We start from the raw sequence: 17,649 nt of genomic DNA, 5'->3' as shown, positions 1-17,649 counted from the left end.
CGTCGATGATGACGACGATGACGACAATGACGTCGATGATGACGACGATGACGACAATGACGTCGATGATGACGACGACGTCGATGATGACGACGATGACGACAATGACGACGATGACGTCGATGATGACGACGTCGACGATGATGATGACGTCGATGACGATGACGACGATGACGACGTCGACGATGACGACGATGACGACGTCGACGATGACGACATCGACGATGACGACGATGACGACGATGACGACGTCGACGACGACGACGACGTCGACGATGACGACGATGACGACGATGACGACGATGACGACGTCGACGACGACGACGACGACATCGACGATGACGACGATGACGACGATGACAACGTCGACGATGACGACGACGTCGACGATGACGACGTCGACGATGACGACGATGACGACGATGACGACGATGACGACGACGACGATGACGACGATGACGACATCGACGATGACGACGATGACGACGATGACGACGTCGACGATGACGACGACGTCGACGATGACGGCGTCGACGACGACGACGATGACGACGATGACGACGATGACGACGCCAACGACGTCCGCCTTCGTTCACATCATCGACGTCACCCCCCCCCCCCCCCCGTCTCTCGTCTCCAGGGACCTCTTCCAGCTTTCCTCTCGACGTCACTTCGTCAACCTCTTCATGGCAGGAGGTCGCGCCTCCTCCTCCTGCTCCTCATCCTGCTCCTACTGCTCCCTTCTGCTGCTGCTCTCACTGCCTGCACTGGACCCCCCGCTTGTCTGTCCGTACTGCCTGTCCCCGTGTCTCCCCGTGTCTCCCCGTGTCTCCCCCTGTCTCCGTGTCTCCCCGTGTCCCCAAGTCTCCCCGTGTCTCCGTGTCTCAGGTCTCCCTGTCTCCGTGTCTCCCCGTGTCTCCAAGTCTCCCCGTGTCTCCAAGTCTCCCCGTGTCTCCAAGTCTCCCCGTGTCTCCCCGTGTCTCCAAGTCTCCCCATGTCTCCAAGTCTCCCCGTGTCTCCCCGTGTCTCCGTGTCTCCCCGTGTCTCCCCGTGTCTCCCCTCGTCTGTTGCTACCTCACACCGTGTCTCGCCCAAATCCATCGCAGTTAGCCACGCTCGATCTACTGCTGCATTAAGCGGCCGATTGTGTGGATAGTGCAGAGGTCAGGGCACGGCGCTACGAACCCGGCGACCCGAGTTCGATTCCCGCTCGTGGCCATCAGCATCGGTCACAATTACCTGAACCGGTTCCTGTGCCTCCCCGTGGTAGTGTGATGTTCAAACATTGCCACGTTGGTGATGGCCACCCACCCACCCACTCGCCCACTCACCCACCCACTCGCCCACTCACTCATCCACCCACCCACTCACCCACTCACTCACCCACTCACCCACCCACCCACCCACTCACTCACACTCCAACTCACCCTCCAAATCACCCACCCACTCACCCACCCACTCACCCACCCACTCACTCACTCACCCACTCACCCACTCACCCACCCACCCACCCACCCACTCAATCACCCACCCAACCACTCACTCATTCACTCACCTACCCACTCATTCACCCTCCCACTCACCCACTAACTAACCCACTCACCCACTTACTCACCCACCCACCCACTCACTCACCCACCCACCCACTCACTCGCTCACCCACTCACTCACCCACTCACTCACTCACCCACTCACTCACTCACCCACTCACTCACTCACTCACCCACCCACCCACCCACCCACCCACCCACTCACTCACCCTCAAACCCACTCACCCACTCACTCACCCACCCACCCACCCACTCGCCCACTCACTCACCCTGCCACCCACTCACTCACCCACCCGTCCACCCACACACTCACTCACCCACTCACTCACTCACTCACCCACTCACTCACTCACTCACCCACTCACTCACCCACTCAACCACCCACCCACCCACTCACTCACTCACCCACTCATTCACTCATCCACCCACCCACTCACCCACCCACCCACTCACCCACCCACCCACTCACCCACCCACCCACCCACCCACTCACCCACCCACCCACTCACCCACTCACCCACCCACCCATCCACCCACCCACCCACCCACCCACCCACTCACCCACCCACCCACTCACCCACCTACCCATCCACCCACCCACCCACTCACCCACCCACCCACCCACTCACCCGCCCACCCACCCCCGTGTTCCCCAGGGCGCGTCCCTCAAGGCCCAGACGGACCGCACAGGTGAGACGGCGCTGCACCTGGCCGCGCGCTACACGCGCGCCGACGCCGCCAAGCGGCTGCTGGAGGCAGGAGCCGACGCCAACGCCGCCGACTTCACGGGGCGCACGCCGCTGCACGCCGCCGTGTCCGCAGACGCGCAGGGCGTACTGCACGTGAGTGACGCCACCCCCCCCCCCCATCCGTGTCTCCCCGTGTCTCCGTGTCTCCAAGTCTCCCCGTGTCCCCGAGTCTCCCCGTGTCCCCAAGTCTCCCCGTGTCTCCGTGTCTCCCCGTGTCTCCGTGTCTCAGTGTTTCCGTGTCTCCCCGTGTCTCCAAGTCTCCCCGTGTCTCCAAGTCTCCCCGTGTCTCCAAGTCTCCCCGTGTCTCCAAGTCTCCCCGTGTCTCCGTGTCTCCAAGTCTCCCCGTGTCTCCAAGTCTCCCCGTGTCTCCAAGTCTCCCCGTGTCTCCAAGTCTCCCCGTGTCCCAAGTCTCCCCGTGTCTCCAAGTCTCCCCGTGTCTCCAAGTCTCCCCGTGTCCCAAGTCTCCCCGTGTCCCCGTGTCTCCAAGTCTCCCCGTGTCCCCAAGTCTCCCCGTGTCTCCAAGTCTCCCCGTGTCCCCGTGTCTCCAAGTCTCCCCGTGTCTCCAAGTCTCCCCGTGTCTCCAAGTCTCCCCGTGTCCCCGTGTCTCCAAGTCTCCCCGTGTCCCCAAGTCTCCCCGTGTCTCCAAGTCTCCCCGTGTCCCAAGTCTCCCCGTGTCTCCAAGTCTCCCCGTGTCTCCAAGTCTCCCCGTGTCCCCGTGTCTCCAAGTCTCCCCGTGTCTCCAAGTCTCCCCGTGTCTCCAAGTCTCCCCGTGTCCCCAAGTCTCCCCGTGTCTCCAAGTCTCCCCGTGTCTCCAAGTCTCCCCGTGTCCCCGTGTCTCCCCGTGTCTCCAAGTCTCCCCGTGTCTCCAAGTCTCCCCGTGTCCCCAAGTCTCCCCGTGTCCCAAGTCTCCCCGTGTCTCCAAGTCTCCCCGTGTCCCAAGTCTCCCCGTGTCTCCAAGTCTCCCCGTGTCTCCAAGTCTCCCCGTGTCTCCAAGTCTCCCCGTGTCCCCAAGTCTCCCCGTGTCTCCAAGTCTCCCCGTGTCTCCAAGTCTCCCCGTGTCCCCAAGTCTCCCCGTGTCTCCAAGTCTCCCCGTGTCTCCAAGTCTCCCCGTGTCCCCAAGTCTCCCCGTGTCCCCAAGTCTCCCCGTGTCCCCAAGTCTCCCCGTGTCTCCAAGTCTCCCCGTGTCTCCAAGTCTCCCCGTGTCTCCGTGTCCCCAAGTCTCCCCGTGTCTCCAAGTCTCCCCGTGTCTCCGTGTCTCCCCGTGTCCCCAAGTCTCCCCGTGTCTCCAAGTCTCCCCGTGTCTCCAAGTCTCCCCGTGTCTCCAAGTCTCCCCGTGTCTCCGTGTCTCCAAGTCTCCCCGTGTCCCCAAGTCTCCCCGTGTCTCCAAGTCTCCCCGTGTCTCCAAGTCTCCCCGTGTCCCCAAGTCTCCCCGTGTCTCCAAGTCTCCCCGTGTCTCCAAGTCTCCCCGCGTCTCCAAGTCTCCCCGTGTCTCCAAGTCTCCCCGTGTCCCCAAGTCTCCCCGTGTCCCCAAGTCTCCCCGTGTCTCCAAGTCTCCCCGTGTCCCCAAGTCTCCCCGCGTCTCCAAGTCTCCCCGTGTCTCCAAGTCTCCCCGTGTCTCCAAGTCTCCCCGTGTCTCCAAGTCTCCCCGTGTCTCCAAGTCTCCCCGTGTCCCCAAGTCTCCCCGTGTCCCCAAGTCTCCCACTGTCCCCAAGTCTCCCCGTGTCTCCAAGTCTCCCCGTGTCTCCAAGTCTCCCCGTGTCTCCAAGTCTCCCCGTGTCTCCAAGTCTCCCCGTGTCTCCAAGTCTCCCCGTGTCTCCAAGTCTCCCCGTGTCTCCAAGTCTCCCCGTGTCTCCAAGTCTCCCCGTGTCTCCAAGTCTCCCCGTGTCTCCAAGTCTCCCCGTGTCTCCAAGTCTCCCCGTGTCTCCAAGTCTCCCCGTGTCTCCAAGTCTCCCCGTGTCTCCAAGTCTCCACGTGTCCCCAAGTCTCCCCGTGTCTCCAAGTCTCCCCGTGTCTCCAAGTCTCCCCGTGTCTCCAAGTCTCCCCGTGTCCCCAAGTCTCCCCGTGTCTCCAAGTCTCCCCGTGTCTCCAAGTCTCCCCGTGTCTCCAAGTCTCCCACTGTCCCCAAGTCTCCCCGTGTCTCCAAGTCTCCCCGTGTCTCCAAGTCTCCCCGTGTCTCCAAGTCTCCCACTGTCTCCAAGTCTCCCCGTGTCTCCAAGTCTCCCCGTGTCTCCAAGTCTCCCCGTGTCTCCAAGTCTCCCCGTGTCCCCAAGTCTCCCCGTGTCTCCAAGTCTCCCCGTGTCTCCAAGTCTCCCCGTGTCTCCAAGTCTCCCCGTGTCCCCAAGTCTCCCACTGTCCCCAAGTCTCCCCGTGTCTCCAAGTCTCCCCGTGTCCCCAAGTCTCCCCGTGTCTCCAAGTCTCCCCGTGTCTCCAAGTCTCCCCGTGTCTCCAAGTCTCCCCGTGTCCCCAAGTCTCCCACTGTCCCCAAGTCTCCCCGTGTCTCCAAGTCTCCCCGTGTCTCCAAGTCTCCCCGTGTCTCCAAGTCTCCCACTGTCTCCAAGTCTCCCCGTGTCTCCAAGTCTCCCCGTGTCTCCAAGTCTCCCCGTGTCTCCAATTCTCCCCGTGTCCCCAAGTCTCCCCGTGTCTCCAAGTCTCCCCGTGTCTCCAAGTCTCCCCGTGTCTCCAAGTCTCCCCGTGTCCCCAAGTCTCCCCGTGTCTCCAAGTCTCCCCGTGTCTCCAAGTCTCCCCGTGTCTCCAAGTCTCCCCGTGTCTCCAAGTCTCCCCGTGTCTCCAAGTCTCCCCGTGTCTCCGTGTCTCCAAGTCTCCCCGTGTCCCCAAGTCTCCCCGTGTCTCCCCGTGTCCCCAAGTCTCCCCGTGTCTCCAAGTCTCCCCGTGTCTCCAAGTCTCCCCGTGTCTCCAAGTCTCCCCGTGTCTCCAAGTCTCCCCGTGTCTCCCCGTGTCTCCAAGTCTCCCCGTGTCTCCAAGTCTCCCCGTGTCTCCAAGTCTCCCCGTGTCTCCAAGTCTCCCCGTGTCCCCAAGTCTCCCCGTGTCTCCCCGTGTCCCCAAGTCTCCCCGTGTCTCCAAGTCTCCCCGTGTCTCCAAGTCTCCCCGTGTCTCCGTGTCTCCAAGTCTCCCCGTGTCTCCAAGTCTCCCCGTGTCTCCAAGTCTCCCCGTGTCTCCAAGTCTCCCCGTGTCTCCGTGTCCCCAAGTCTCCCCGTGTCTCCCCGTGTCCCCGTGTCTCTGTGTCTCCCCGTGTCTCCAAGTCTCCCCGTGTCCCCAAGTCTCCCCGTGTCTCCAAGTCTCCCCTTGTCTCCAAGTCTCCCCGTGTCTCCGTGTCTCCAAGTCTCCCCGTGTCTCCAAGTCTCCCCGTGTCTCCGTGTCTCCAAGTCTCCCCGTGTCTCCAAGTCTCCCCGTGTCTCCAAGTCTCCCCGTGTCTCCGTGTCTCCAAGTCTCCCCGTGTCTCCAAGTCTCCCCGTGTCTCCGTGTCCCCAAGTCTCCCCGTGTCCCCAAGTCTCCCCGTGTCTCCAAGTCTCCCCGTGTCTCCGTGTCTCCCCGTGTCCCCAAGTCTCCCCGTGTCTCCAAGTCTCCCCGTGTCTCCAAGTCTCCCCGTGTCTCCAAGTCTCCCCGTGTCCCCAAGTCTCCCCGTGTCTCCGTGTCTCCCCGTGTCTCCAAGTCTCCCCGTGTCTCCAAGTCTCCCCGTGTCTCCAAGTCTCCCCGTGTCTCCAAGTCTCCCCGTGTCTCCGTGTCTCCCCGTGTCCCCAAGTCTCCCCGTATCTCCGTGTCTCCAAGTCTCCCCGTGTCTCCAAGTCTCCCCGTGTCCCCAAGTCTCCCCGTGTCTCCAAGTCTCCCCGTGTCTCCGTGTCTCCCCGTGTCTCCAAGTCTCCCCGTGTCTCCAAGTCTCCCCGTGTCTCCAAGTCTCCCCGTGTCCCCAAGTCTCCCCGTGTCTCCAAGTCTCCCCGTGTCTCCAAGTCTCCCCGTGTCTCCGTGTCTCCAAGTCTCCCCGTGTCTCCAAGTCTCCCCGTGTCCCCAAGTCTCCCCGTGTCCCCAAGTCTCCCCGTGTCTCCGTGTCTCCCCGTGTCTCCAAGTCTCCCCGTGTCTCCAAGTCTCCCCGTGTCTCCAAGTCTCCCCGTGTCTCCAAGTCTCCCCGTGTCTCCAAGTCTCCCCGTGTCTCCAAGTCTCCCCGTGTCTCCAAGTCTCCCCGTGTCTCCGTGTCTCAGTGTTTCCGTGTCTCCCCGTGTCTCCAAGTCTCCCCGTGTCTCCAAGTCTCCCCATGTCTCCAAGTCTCCCCGTGTCTCCAAGTCTCCCCGTGTCTCCAAGTCTCCCCGTGTCCCCAAGTCTCCCCGTGTCTCCAAGTCTCCCCGTGTCTCCAAGTCTCCCCGTGTCTCCAAGTCTCCCCGTGTCCCAAGTCTCCCCGTGTCTCCGAGTCTCCCCGTGTCTCCAAGTCTCCCCGTGTCTCCAAGTCTCCCCGTGTCTCGAAGTCTCCCCGTGTCCCAAGTCTCCCCGTGTCTCCGAGTCTCCCCGTGTCTCCAAGTCTCCCCGTGTCCCCAAGTCTCCCCGTGTCCCCAAGTCTCCCCGTGTCTCCAAGTCTCCCCGTGTCTCCAAGTCTCCCCGTGTCTCCCCGTGTCTCCAAGTCTCTCCGTGTCTCCAAGTCTCCCCGTGTCTCCAAGTCTCCCCTTGTCCCCAAGTCTCCCCGTGTCCCCAAGTCTCCCCGTGTCCCCAAGTCTCCCCGTGTCTCCAAGTCTCCCCTTGTCCCCAAGTCTCTCCGTGTCTCCAAGTCTCCCCTTGTCCCCAAGTCTCCCCGTGTCTCCAAGTCTCCCCTTGTCCCCAAGTCTCCCCGTGTCCCCAAGTCTCCCCGTGTCTCCAAGTCTCCCCGTGTCTCCAAGTCTCCCCGTGTCTCCCCGTGTCTCCAAGTCTCTCCGTGTCTCCAAGTCTCCCCGTGTCTCCAAGTCTCCCCTTGTCCCCAAGTCTCCCCGTGTCCCCAAGTCTCCCCGTGTCCCCAAGTCTCCCCGTGTCTCCAAGTCTCCCCTTGTCCCCAAGTCTCCCCGTGTCTCCAAGTCTCCCCTTGTCCCCAAGTCTCCCCGTGTCTCCAAGTCTCCCCTTGTCCCCAAGTCTCCCCGTGTCTCCAAGTCTCCCCTTGTCCCCAAGTCTCCCCGTGTCCCCAAGTCTCCCCGTGTCTCCAAGTCTCCCCGTGTCCCCAAGTCTCCCCGTGTCTCCAAGTCTCCCCGTGTCTCCAAGTCTCCCCGTGTCTCCAAGTCTCCCCGTGTCTCCAAGTCTCCCCGTGTCTCCAAGTCTCCCCGTGTCCCCAAGTCTCCCCGTGTCCCCAAGTCTCCCCGTGTTTCCAAGTCTCCCCGTGTCTCCAAGTCTCCCCGTGTCTCCAAGTCTCCCCGTGTCTCCAAGTCTCCCCGTGTCTCCAAGTCTCCCCGTGTCCCCAAGTCTCCCCGTGTTTCCAAGTCTCCCCGTGTCTCCAAGTCTCCCCGTGTCTCCAAGTCTCCCCGTGTCTCCAAGTCTCCCCGTGTCTCCAAGTCTCCCCGTGTCTCCAAGTCTCCCCGTGTCTCCAAGTCTCCCCGTGTCTCCAAGTCTCCCCGTGTCTCCAAGTCTCCCCGTGTTTCCAAGTCTCCCCGTGTCTCCAAGTCTCCCCGTGTCTCCAAGTCTCCCCGTGTCTCCAAGTCTCCCCGTGTCCCCAAGTCTCCCCGTGTCCCCAAGTCTCCCCGTGTCTCCAAGTCTCCCCGTGTTTCCAAGTCTCCCCGTGTCTCCAAGTCTCCCCGTGTCTCCAAGTCTCCCCGTGTCTCCAAGTCTCCCCGTGTCTCCAAGTCTCCCCGTGTCTCCAAGTCTCCCCGTGTCTCCAAGTCTCCCCGTGTCTCCAAGTCTCCCCGTGTCCCCAAGTCTCCCCGTGTCTCCAAGTCTCCCCGTGTCCCCAAGTCTCCCCGTGTCTCCAAGTCTCCCCGTGTCTCCAAGTCTCCCCGTGTCCCCAAGTCTCCCCGTGTTTCCGTGTCTCCCCGTGTCTCCAAGTCTCCCCGTGTTTCCGTGTCTCCCCGTGTCTCCAAGTCTCCCCGTGTCCCCAAGTCTCCCCGTGTTTCCGTGTCTCCCCGTGTCTCCAAGTCTCCCCGTGTCCCCAAGTCTCCCCGTGTCTCCAAGTCTCCCCGTGTCTCCAAGTCTCCCCGTGTTTCCGTGTCTCCGTGTCTCCAAGTCTCCCCGTGTCCCCAAGTCTCCCCGTGTCCCCAAGTCTCCCCGTGTCTCCAAGTCTCCCCGTGTTTCCGTGTCTCCGTGTCTCCAAGTCTCCCCGTGTTTCCGTGTCTCCGTGTCTCCAAGTCTCCCCGTGTCCCCAAGTCTCCCCGTGTCCCCAAGTCTCCCCGTGTCTCCAAGTCTCCCCGTGTCCCCAAGTCTCCCCGTGTCTCCAAGTCTCCCCGTGTTTCCGTGTCTCCCCGTGTCTCCAAGTCTCCCCGTGTCTCCAAGTCTCCCCGTGTCTCCAAGTCTCCCCGTGTTTCCGTGTCTCCGTGTCTCCAAGTCTCCCCGTGTCCCCAAGTCTCCCCGTGTCCCCAAGTCTCCCCGTGTCTCCAAGTCTCCCCGTGTCCCCAAGTCTCCCCGTGTCTCCAAGTCTCCCCGTGTCTCCCCGTGTCTCTAAGTCTCCCCGTGTCTCCAAGTCTCCCCGTGTCTCCAAGTCTCCCCGTGTCTCCAAGTCTCCCCGTGTCCCCAAGTCTCCCCGTGTCTCCAAGTCTCCCCGTGTCTCCGTGTCTCCAAGTCTCCCCGTGTCTCCAAGTCTCCCCGTGTCCCCAAGTCTCCCCGTGTCTCCAAGTCTCCCCGTGTCTCCAAGTCTCCCCGTGTTTCCGTGTCTCCCCGTGTCTCCAAGTCTCCCCGTGTCTCCGTGTCTCCAAGTCTCCCCGTGTCCCCAAGTCTCCCCGTGTCCCCAAGTCTCCCCGTGTCTCCAAGTCTCCCCGTGTCTCCAAGTCTCCCCGTGTCTCCAAGTCTCCCCGTGTCTCCAAGTCTCCCCGTGTCCCCAAGTCTCCCCGTGTCTCCAAGTCTCCCCGTGTCCCAAGTCTCCCCGTGTCTCCAAGTCTCCCCGTGTCTCCAAGTCTCCCCGTGTCCCCAAGTCTCCCCGTGTCTCCAAGTCTCCCCGTGTCCCAAGTCTCCCCGTGTCTCCAAGTCTCCCCGTGTCCCCAAGTCTCCCCGTGTCTCCAAGTCTCCCCGTGTCTCCAAGTCTCCCCGTGTCTCCAAGTCTCCCCGTGTCTCCAAGTCTCCCCGTGTCTCCAAGTCTCCCCGTGTCTCCAAGTCTCCCCGTGTCTCCAAGTCTCCCCGTGTCCCCAAGTCTCCCCGTGTCTCCCCGTGTCTCCAAGTCTCCCCGTGTCTCCAAGTCTCCCCGTGTCTCCAAGTCTCCCCGTGTCTCCAAGTCTCCCCGTGTCTCCAAGTCTCCCCGTGTCTCCAAGTCTCCCCGTGTTTCCGTGTCTCCCCGTGTCTCCAAGTCTCCCCGTGTCTCCGTGTCTCCCCGTGTCTCCAAGTCTCCCCGTGTCTCCAAGTCTCCCCGTGTCTCCAAGTCTCCCCGTGTCTCCGTGTCTCCCCGTGTCCCCAAGTCTCCCCGTGTCTCCAAGTCTCCCCGTGTCTCCAAGTCTCCCCGTGTCTCCGTGTCTCCCCGTGTCTCCAAGTCTCCCCGTGTCTCCAAGTCTCCCCGTGTCTCCAAGTCTCCCCGTGTCTCCAAGTCTCCCCGTGTCTCCGTGTCTCCCCGTGTCCCCAAGTCTCCCCGTGTCTCCGTGTCTCCCCGTGTCTCCAAGTCTCCCCGTGTCCCCAAGTCTCCCCGTGTCTCCAAGTCTCCACGTGTCTCCAAGTCTCCCCGTGTCTCCAAGTCTCCCCGTGTCTCCAAGTCTCCCCGTGTCTCCGTGTCTCCACGTGTCTCCAAGTCTCCCCGTGTCTCCGTGTCTCCCCGTGTCTCCAAGTCTCCCCGTGTCCCCAAGTCTCCCCGTGTCTCCAAGTCTCCACGTGTCTCCAAGTCTCCCCGTGTCTCCAAGTCTCCCCGTGTCCCCAAGTCTCCCCGTGTCTCCAAGTCTCCCCGTGTCTCCAAGTCTCCCCGTGTCTCCAAGTCTCCCCGTGTCTCCAAGTCTCCCCGTGTCTCCAAGTCTCCCCGTGTCTCCAAGTCTCCCCGTGTCTCCGTGTCTCCAAGTCTCCCCGTGTCTCCAAGTCTCCCCGTGTCTCCAAGTCTCCCCGTGTCCCCAAGTCTCCCCGTGTCTCCAAGTCTCCCCGTGTCTCCGTGTCTCCAAGTCTCCCCGTGTCTCCAAGTCTCCCCGTGTCTCCAAGTCTCCCCGTGTCTCCAAGTCTCCCCGTGTCTCCAAGTCTCCCCGTGTCTCCAAGTCTCCCCGTGTCTCCAAGTCTCCCCGTGTCCCCAAGTCTCCCCGTGTCTCCAAGTCTCCCCGTGTCTCCAAGTCTCCCCGTGTCCCCAAGTCTCCCCGTGTCTCCAAGTCTCCCCGTGTCTCCAAGTCTCCCCGTGTCTCCAAGTCTCCCCGTGTCTCCAAGTCTCCCCGTGTCTCCAAGTCTCCCCGTGTCTCCAAGTCTCCCCGTGTCTCCAAGTCTCCCCGTGTCCCCGTGTCCCCGTGTCTCCAAGTCTCCCCGTGTCCCCGTGTCCCCGTGTCCCCGTGTCTCCAAGTCTCCCCGTGTCTCCAAGTCTCCCCGTGTCTCCAAGTCTCCCCGTGTCTCCAAGTCTCCCCGTGTCTCCCCGTGTCCCCGTGTCCCCGTGTCCCCAAGTCTCCCCGTGTCTCCAAGTCTCCCCGTGTCTCCAAGTCTCCCCGTGTCTCCAAGTCTCCCCGTGTCTCCAAGTCTCCCCGTGTCTCCAAGTCTCCCCGTGTCTCCCCGTGTCCCCGTGTCCCCGTGTCCCCGTGTCCCCAAGTCTCCCCGTGTCTCCAAGTCTCCCCGTGTCTCCAAGTCTCCCCGTGTCTCCCCGTGTCTCCAAGTCTCCCCGTGTCTCCCCGTGTCTCCAAGTCTCCCCGTGTCCCCGTGTCTCCCCGTGTCTCCAAGTCTCCCCGTGTCTCCCCGTGTCCCCGTGTCCCCGTGTCCCCAAGTCTCCCCGTGTCCCCAAGTCTCCCCGTGTCTCCAAGTCTCCCCGTGTCTCCAAGTCTCCCCGTGTCCCCAAGTCTCCCCGTGTCTCCAAGTCTCCCCGTGTCCCCAAGTCTCCCCGTGTCTCCAAGTCTCCCCGTGTCTCCAAGTCTCCCCGTGTCTCCAAGTCTCCCCGTGTCCCCAAGTCTCCCCGTGTCTCCAAGTCTCCCCGTGTCTCCAAGTCTCCCCGTGTCTCCAAGTCTCCCCGTGTCCCCAAGTCTCCCCGTGTCTCCAAGTCTCCCCGTGTCTCCAAGTCTCCCGTGTCTCCAAGTCTCCCCGTGTCTCCAAGTCTCCCCGTGTCTCCAAGTCTCCCCGTGTCTCCAAGTCTCCCCGTGTCTCCAAGTCTCCCCGTGTCCCCAAGTCTCCCCGTGTCTCCAAGTCTCCCCGTGTCTCCAAGTCTCCCCGTGTCTCCAAGTCTCCCCGTGTCTCCAAGTCTCCCCGTGTCTCCAAGTCTCCCCGTGTCCCCAAGTCTCCCCGTGTCTCCAAGTCTCCCCGTGTCTCCAAGTCTCCCCGTGTCTCCAAGTCTCCCCGTGTCTCCAAGTCTCCCCGTGTCTCCAAGTCTCCCCGTGTCTCCGTGTCTCCAAGTCTCCCCGTGTCCCCAAGTCTCCCCGTGTCTCCCCGTGTCCCCAAGTCTCCCCGTGTCTCCAAGTCTCCCCGTGTCTCCAAGTCTCCCCGTGTCTCCAAGTCTCCCCGTGTCTCCAAGTCTCCCCGTGTCTCCCCGTGTCTCCAAGTCTCCCCGTGTCTCCAAGTCTCCCCGTGTCTCCAAGTCTCCCCGTGTCTCCAAGTCTCCCCGTGTCCCCAAGTCTCCCCGTGTCTCCCCGTGTCCCCAAGTCTCCCCGTGTCTCCAAGTCTCCCCGTGTCTCCAAGTCTCCCCGTGTCTCCGTGTCTCCAAGTCTCCCCGTGTCTCCAAGTCTCCCCGTGTCTCCAAGTCTCCCCGTGTCTCCAAGTCTCCCCGTGTCTCCGTGTCCCCAAGTCTCCCCGTGTCTCCCCGTGTCCCCGTGTCTCTGTGTCTCCCCGTGTCTCCAAGTCTCCCCGTGTCCCCAAGTCTCCCCGTGTCTCCAAGTCTCCCCTTGTCTCCAAGTCTCCCCGTGTCTCCGTGTCTCCAAGTCTCCCCGTGTCTCCAAGTCTCCCCGTGTCTCCGTGTCTCCAAGTCTCCCCGTGTCTCCAAGTCTCCCCGTGTCTCCAAGTCTCCCCGTGTCTCCGTGTCTCCAAGTCTCCCCGTGTCTCCAAGTCTCCCCGTGTCTCCGTGTCCCCAAGTCTCCCCGTGTCCCCAAGTCTCCCCGTGTCTCCAAGTCTCCCCGTGTCTCCGTGTCTCCCCGTGTCCCCAAGTCTCCCCGTGTCTCCAAGTCTCCCCGTGTCTCCAAGTCTCCCCGTGTCTCCAAGTCTCCCCGTTTCCCCAAGTCTCCCCGTGTCTCCGTGTCTCCCCGTGTCTCCAAGTCTCCCCGTGTCTCCAAGTCTCCCCGTGTCTCCAAGTCTCCCCGTGTCTCCAAGTCTCCCCGTGTCTCCGTGTCTCCCCGTGTCCCCAAGTCTCCCCGTGTCTCCGTGTCTCCAAGTCTCCCCGTGTCTCCAAGTCTCCCCGTGTCCCCAAGTCTCCCCGTGTCTCCAAGTCTCCCCGTGTCTCCGTGTCTCCCCGTGTCTCCAAGTCTCCCCGTGTCTCCAAGTCTCCCCGTGTCTCCAAGTCTCCCCGTGTCCCCAAGTCTCCCCGTGTCTCCAAGTCTCCCCGTGTCTCCAAGTCTCCCCGTGTCTCCGTGTCTCCAAGTCTCCCCGTGTCTCCAAGTCTCCCCGTGTCCCCAAGTCTCCCCGTGTCCCCAAGTCTCCCCGTGTCTCCGTGTCTCCCCGTGTCTCCAAGTCTCCCCGTGTCTCCAAGTCTCCCCGTGTCTCCAAGTCTCCCCGTGTCTCCAAGTCTCCCCGTGTCTCCAAGTCTCCCCGTGTCTCCAAGTCTCCCCGTGTCTCCAAGTCTCCCCGTGTCTCCGTGTCTCAGTGTTTCCGTGTCTCCCCGTGTCTCCAAGTCTCCCCGTGTCTCCAAGTCTCCCCATGTCTCCAAGTCTCCCCGTGTCTCCAAGTCTCCCCGTGTCTCCAAGTCTCCCCGTGTCCCCAAGTCTCCCCGTGTCTCCAAGTCTCCCCGTGTCTCCAAGTCTCCCCGTGTCTCCAAGTCTCCCCGTGTCCCAAGTCTCCCCGTGTCTCCGAGTCTCCCCGTGTCTCCAAGTCTCCCCGTGTCTCCAAGTCTCCCCGTGTCTCGAAGTCTCCCCGTGTCCCAAGTCTCCCCGTGTCTCCGAGTCTCCCCGTGTCTCCAAGTCTCCCCGTGTCCCCAAGTCTCCCCGTGTCCCCAAGTCTCCCCGTGTCTCCAAGTCTCCCCGTGTCTCCAAGTCTCCCCGTGTCTCCCCGTGTCTCCAAGTCTCTCCGTGTCTCCAAGTCTCCCCGTGTCTCCAAGTCTCCCCTTGTCCCCAAGTCTCCCCGTGTCCCCAAGTCTCCCCGTGTCCCCAAGTCTCCCCGTGTCTCCAAGTCTCCCCTTGTCCCCAAGTCTCCCCGTGTCTCCAAGTCTCCCCTTGTCCCCAAGTCTCCCCGTGTCTCCAAGTCTCCCCTTGTCCCCAAGTCTCCCCGTGTCCCCAAGTCTCCCCGTGTCTCCAAGTCTCCCCGTGTCTCCAAGTCTCCCCGTGTCTCCCCGTGTCTCCAAGTCTCTCCGTGTCTCCAAGTCTCCCCGTGTCTCCAAGTCTCCCCTTGTCCCCAAGTCTCCCCGTGTCCCCAAGTCTCCCCGTGTCCCCAAGTCTCCCCGTGTCTCCAAGTCTCCCCTTGTCCCCAAGTCTCCCCGTGTCTCCAAGTCTCCCCTTGTCCCCAAGTCTCCCCGTGTCTCCAAGTCTCCCCTTGTCCCCAAGTCTCCCCGTGTCTCCAAGTCTCCCCTTGTCCCCAAGTCTCCCCGTGTCCCCAAGTCTCCCCGTGTCTCCAAGTCTCCCCGTGTCCCCAAGTCTCCCCGTGTCTCCAAGTCTCCCCGTGTCTCCAAGTCTCCCCGTGTCTCCAAGTCTCCCCGTGTCTCCAAGTCTCCCCGTGTCTCCAAGTCTCCCCGTGTCCCCAAGTCTCCCCGTGTCCCCAAGTCTCCCCGTGTTTCCAAGTCTCCCCGTGTCTCCAAGTCTCCCCGTGTCTCCAAGTCTCCCCGTGTCTCCAAGTCTCCCCGTGTCTCCAAGTCTCCCCGTGTCCCCAAGTCTCCCCGTGTTTCCAAGTCTCCCCGTGTCTCCAAGTCTCCCCGTGTCTCCAAGTCTCCCCGTGTCTCCAAGTCTCCCCGTGTCTCCAAGTCTCCCCGTGTCTCCAAGTCTCCCCGTGTCTCCAAGTCTCCCCGTGTCTCCAAGTCTCCCCGTGTCTCCAAGTCTCCCCGTGTCTCCAAGTCTCCCCGTGTCTCCAAGTCTCCCCGTGTCTCCAAGTCTCCCCGTGTCCCCAAGTCTCCCCGTGTCCCCAAGTCTCCCCGTGTCTCCAGGTCTCCCCGTGTTTCCAAGTCTCCCCGTGTCTCCAAGTCTCCCCGTGTCTCCAAGTCTCCCCGTGTCTCCAAGTCTCCCCGTGTCTCCAAGTCTCCCCGTGTCTCCAAGTCTCCCCGTGTCTCCAAGTCTCCCCGTGTCTCCAAGTCTCCCCGTGTCCCCAAGTCTCCCCGTGTCTCCAAGTCTCCCCGTGTCCCCAAGTCTCCCCGTGTCTCCAAGTCTCCCCGTGTCTCCAAGTCTCCCCGTGTCCCCAAGTCTCCCCGTGTTTCCGTGTCTCCCCGTGTCTCCAAGTCTCCCCGTGTTTCCGTGTCTCCCCGTGTCTCCAAGTCTCCCCGTGTCCCCAAGTCTCCCCGTGTTTCCGTGTCTCCCCGTGTCTCCAAGTCTCCCCGTGTCCCCAAGTCTCCCCGTGTCTCCAAGTCTCCCCGTGTCTCCAAGTCTCCCCGTGTTTCCGTGTCTCCGTGTCTCCAAGTCTCCCCGTGTCCCCAAGTCTCCCCGTGTCCCCAAGTCTCCCCGTGTCTCCAAGTCTCCCCGTGTTTCCGTGTCTCCGTGTCTCCAAGTCTCCCCGTGTTTCCGTGTCTCCGTGTCTCCAAGTCTCCCCGTGTCCCCAAGTCTCCCCGTGTCCCCAAGTCTCCCCGTGTCTCCAAGTCTCCCCGTGTCCCCAAGTCTCCCCGTGTCTCCAAGTCTCCCCGTGTTTCCGTGTCTCCCCGTGTCTCCAAGTCTCCCCGTGTCTCCAAGTCTCCCCGTGTCTCCAAGTCTCCCCGTGTTTCCGTGTCTCCGTGTCTCCAAGTCTCCCCGTGTCCCCAAGTCTCCCCGTGTCCCCAAGTCTCCCCGTGTCTCCAAGTCTCCCCGTGTCCCCAAGTCTCCCCGTGTCTCCAAGTCTCCCCGTGTCTCCCCGTGTCTCTAAGTCTCCCCGTGTCTCCAAGTCTCCCCGTGTCTCCAAGTCTCCCCGTGTCTCCAAGTCTCCCCGTGTCCCCAAGTCTCCCCGTGTCTCCAAGTCTCCCCGTGTCTCCGTGTCTCCAAGTCTCCCCGTGTCTCCAAGTCTCCCCGTGTCCCCAAGTCTCCCCGTGTCTCCAAGTCTCCCCGTGTCTCCAAGTCTCCCCGTGTTTCCGTGTCTCCCCGTGTCTCCAAGTCTCCCCGTGTCTCCGTGTCTCCAAGTCTCCCCGTGTCCCCAAGTCTCCCCGTGTCCCCAAGTCTCCCCGTGTCTCCAAGTCTCCCCGTGTCTCCAAGTCTCCCCGTGTCTCCAAGTCTCCCCGTGTCTCCAAGTCTCCCCGTGTCCCCAAGTCTCCCCGTGTCTCCAAGTCTCCCCGTGTCCCAAGTCTCCCCGTGTCTCCAAGTCTCCCCGTGTCTCCAAGTCTCCCCGTGTCCCCAAGTCTCCCCGTGTCTCCAAGTCTCCCCGTGTCCCAAGTCTCCCCGTGTCTCCAAGTCTCCCCGTGTCCCCAAGTCTCCCCGTGTCTCCAAGTCTCCCCGTGTCTCCAAGTCTCCCCGTGTCTCCAAGTCTCCCCGTGTCTCCAAGTCTCCCCGTGTCTCCAAGTCTCCCCGTGTCTCCAAGTCTCCCCGTGTCTCCAAGTCTCCCCGTGTCCCCAAGTCTCCCCGTGTCTCCCCGTGTCTCCAAGTCTCCCCGTGTCTCCAAGTCTCCCCGTGTCTCCAAGTCTCCCCGTGTCTCCAAGTCTCCCCGTGTCTCCAAGTCTCCCCGTGTCTCCAAGTCTCCCCGTGTTTCCGTGTCTCCCCGTGTCTCCAAGTCTCCCCGTGTCTCCGTGTCTCCCCGTGTCTCCAAGTCTCCCCGTGTCTCCAAGTCTCCCCGTGTCTCCAAGTCTCCCCGTGTCTCCGTGTCTCCCCGTGTCCCCAAGTCTCCCCGTGTCTCCAAGTCTCCCCGTGTCTCCAAGTCTCCCCGTGTCTCCGTGTCTCCCCGTGTCTCCAAGTCTCCCCGTGTCTCCAAGTCTCCCCGTGTCTCCAAGTCTCCCCGTGTCTCCAAGTCTCCCCGTGTCTCCGTGTCTCCCCGTGTCCCCAAGTCTCCCCGTGTCTCCGTGTCTCCCCGTGTCTCCAAGTCTCCCCGTGTCCCCAAGTCTCCCCGTGTCTCCAAGTCTCCACGTGTCTCCAAGTCTCCCCGTGTCTCCAAGTCTCCCCGTGTCTCCAAGTCTCCCCGTGTCTCCGTGTCTCCACGTGTCTCCAAGTCTCCCCGTGTCTCCGTGTCTCCCCGTGTCTCCAAGTCTCCCCGTGTCCCCAAGTCTCCCCGTGTCTCCAAGTCTCCACGTGTCTCCAAGTCTCCCCGTGTCTCCAAGTCTCCCCGTGTCCCCAAGTCTCCCCGTGTCTCCAAGTCTCCCCGTGTCTCCAAGTCTCCCCGTGTCTCCAAGTCTCCCCGTGTCTCCAAGTCTCCCCGTGTCTCCAAGTCTCCCCGTGTCTCCAAGTCTCCCCGTGTCTCCGTGTCTCCAAGTCTCCCCGTGTCTCCAAGTCTCCCCGTGTCTCCAAGTCTCCCCGTGTCCCCAAGTCTCCCCGTGTCTCCAAGTCTCCCCGTGTCTCCGTGTCTCCAAGTCTCCCCGTGTCTCCAAGTCTCCCCGTGTCTCCAAGTCTCCCCGTGTCTCCAAGTCTCCCCGTGTCTCCAAGTCTCCCCGTGTCTCCAAGTCTCCCCGTGTCTCCAAGTCTCCCCGTGTCCCCAAGTCTCCCCGTGTCTCCAAGTCTCCCCGTGTCTCCAAGTCTCCCCGTGTCCCCAAGTCTCCCCGTGTCTCCAAGTCTCCCCGTGTCTCCAAGTCTCCCCGTGTCTCCAAGTCTCCCCGTGTCTCCAAGTCTCCCCGTGTCTCCAAGTCTCCCCGTGTCTCC

At 62.4% G+C, this 17,649-nt stretch overlaps 1 protein-coding gene across 1 annotated transcript in view; it reads left to right on the top strand.

The window, feature by feature from the left end:
- The window catches only part of LOC144952540 (uncharacterized), a 47,633-nt gene that overhangs the window by 15,456 nt on the left and 14,528 nt on the right, over positions 1 to 17,649 (top strand). Inside the window, exon 7 of the mRNA XM_078882990.1 lies at positions 2,207 to 2,392. Coding sequence (XP_078739116.1) covers positions 2,207 to 2,392 — 186 coding nt within the window. The remainder of the gene's footprint in view (positions 1 to 2,206; positions 2,393 to 17,649) is intronic.

Source organism: Lampetra fluviatilis, chromosome 68 (assembly GCF_964198595.1).
Source record: "Lampetra fluviatilis chromosome 68, kcLamFluv1.1, whole genome shotgun sequence".
Classification (NCBI taxonomy): domain Eukaryota; kingdom Metazoa; phylum Chordata; class Hyperoartia; order Petromyzontiformes; family Petromyzontidae; genus Lampetra; species Lampetra fluviatilis.
Note: the sequence above shows the minus strand (reverse complement) of the source record. Positions and strands in the feature narration are given on the sequence as shown.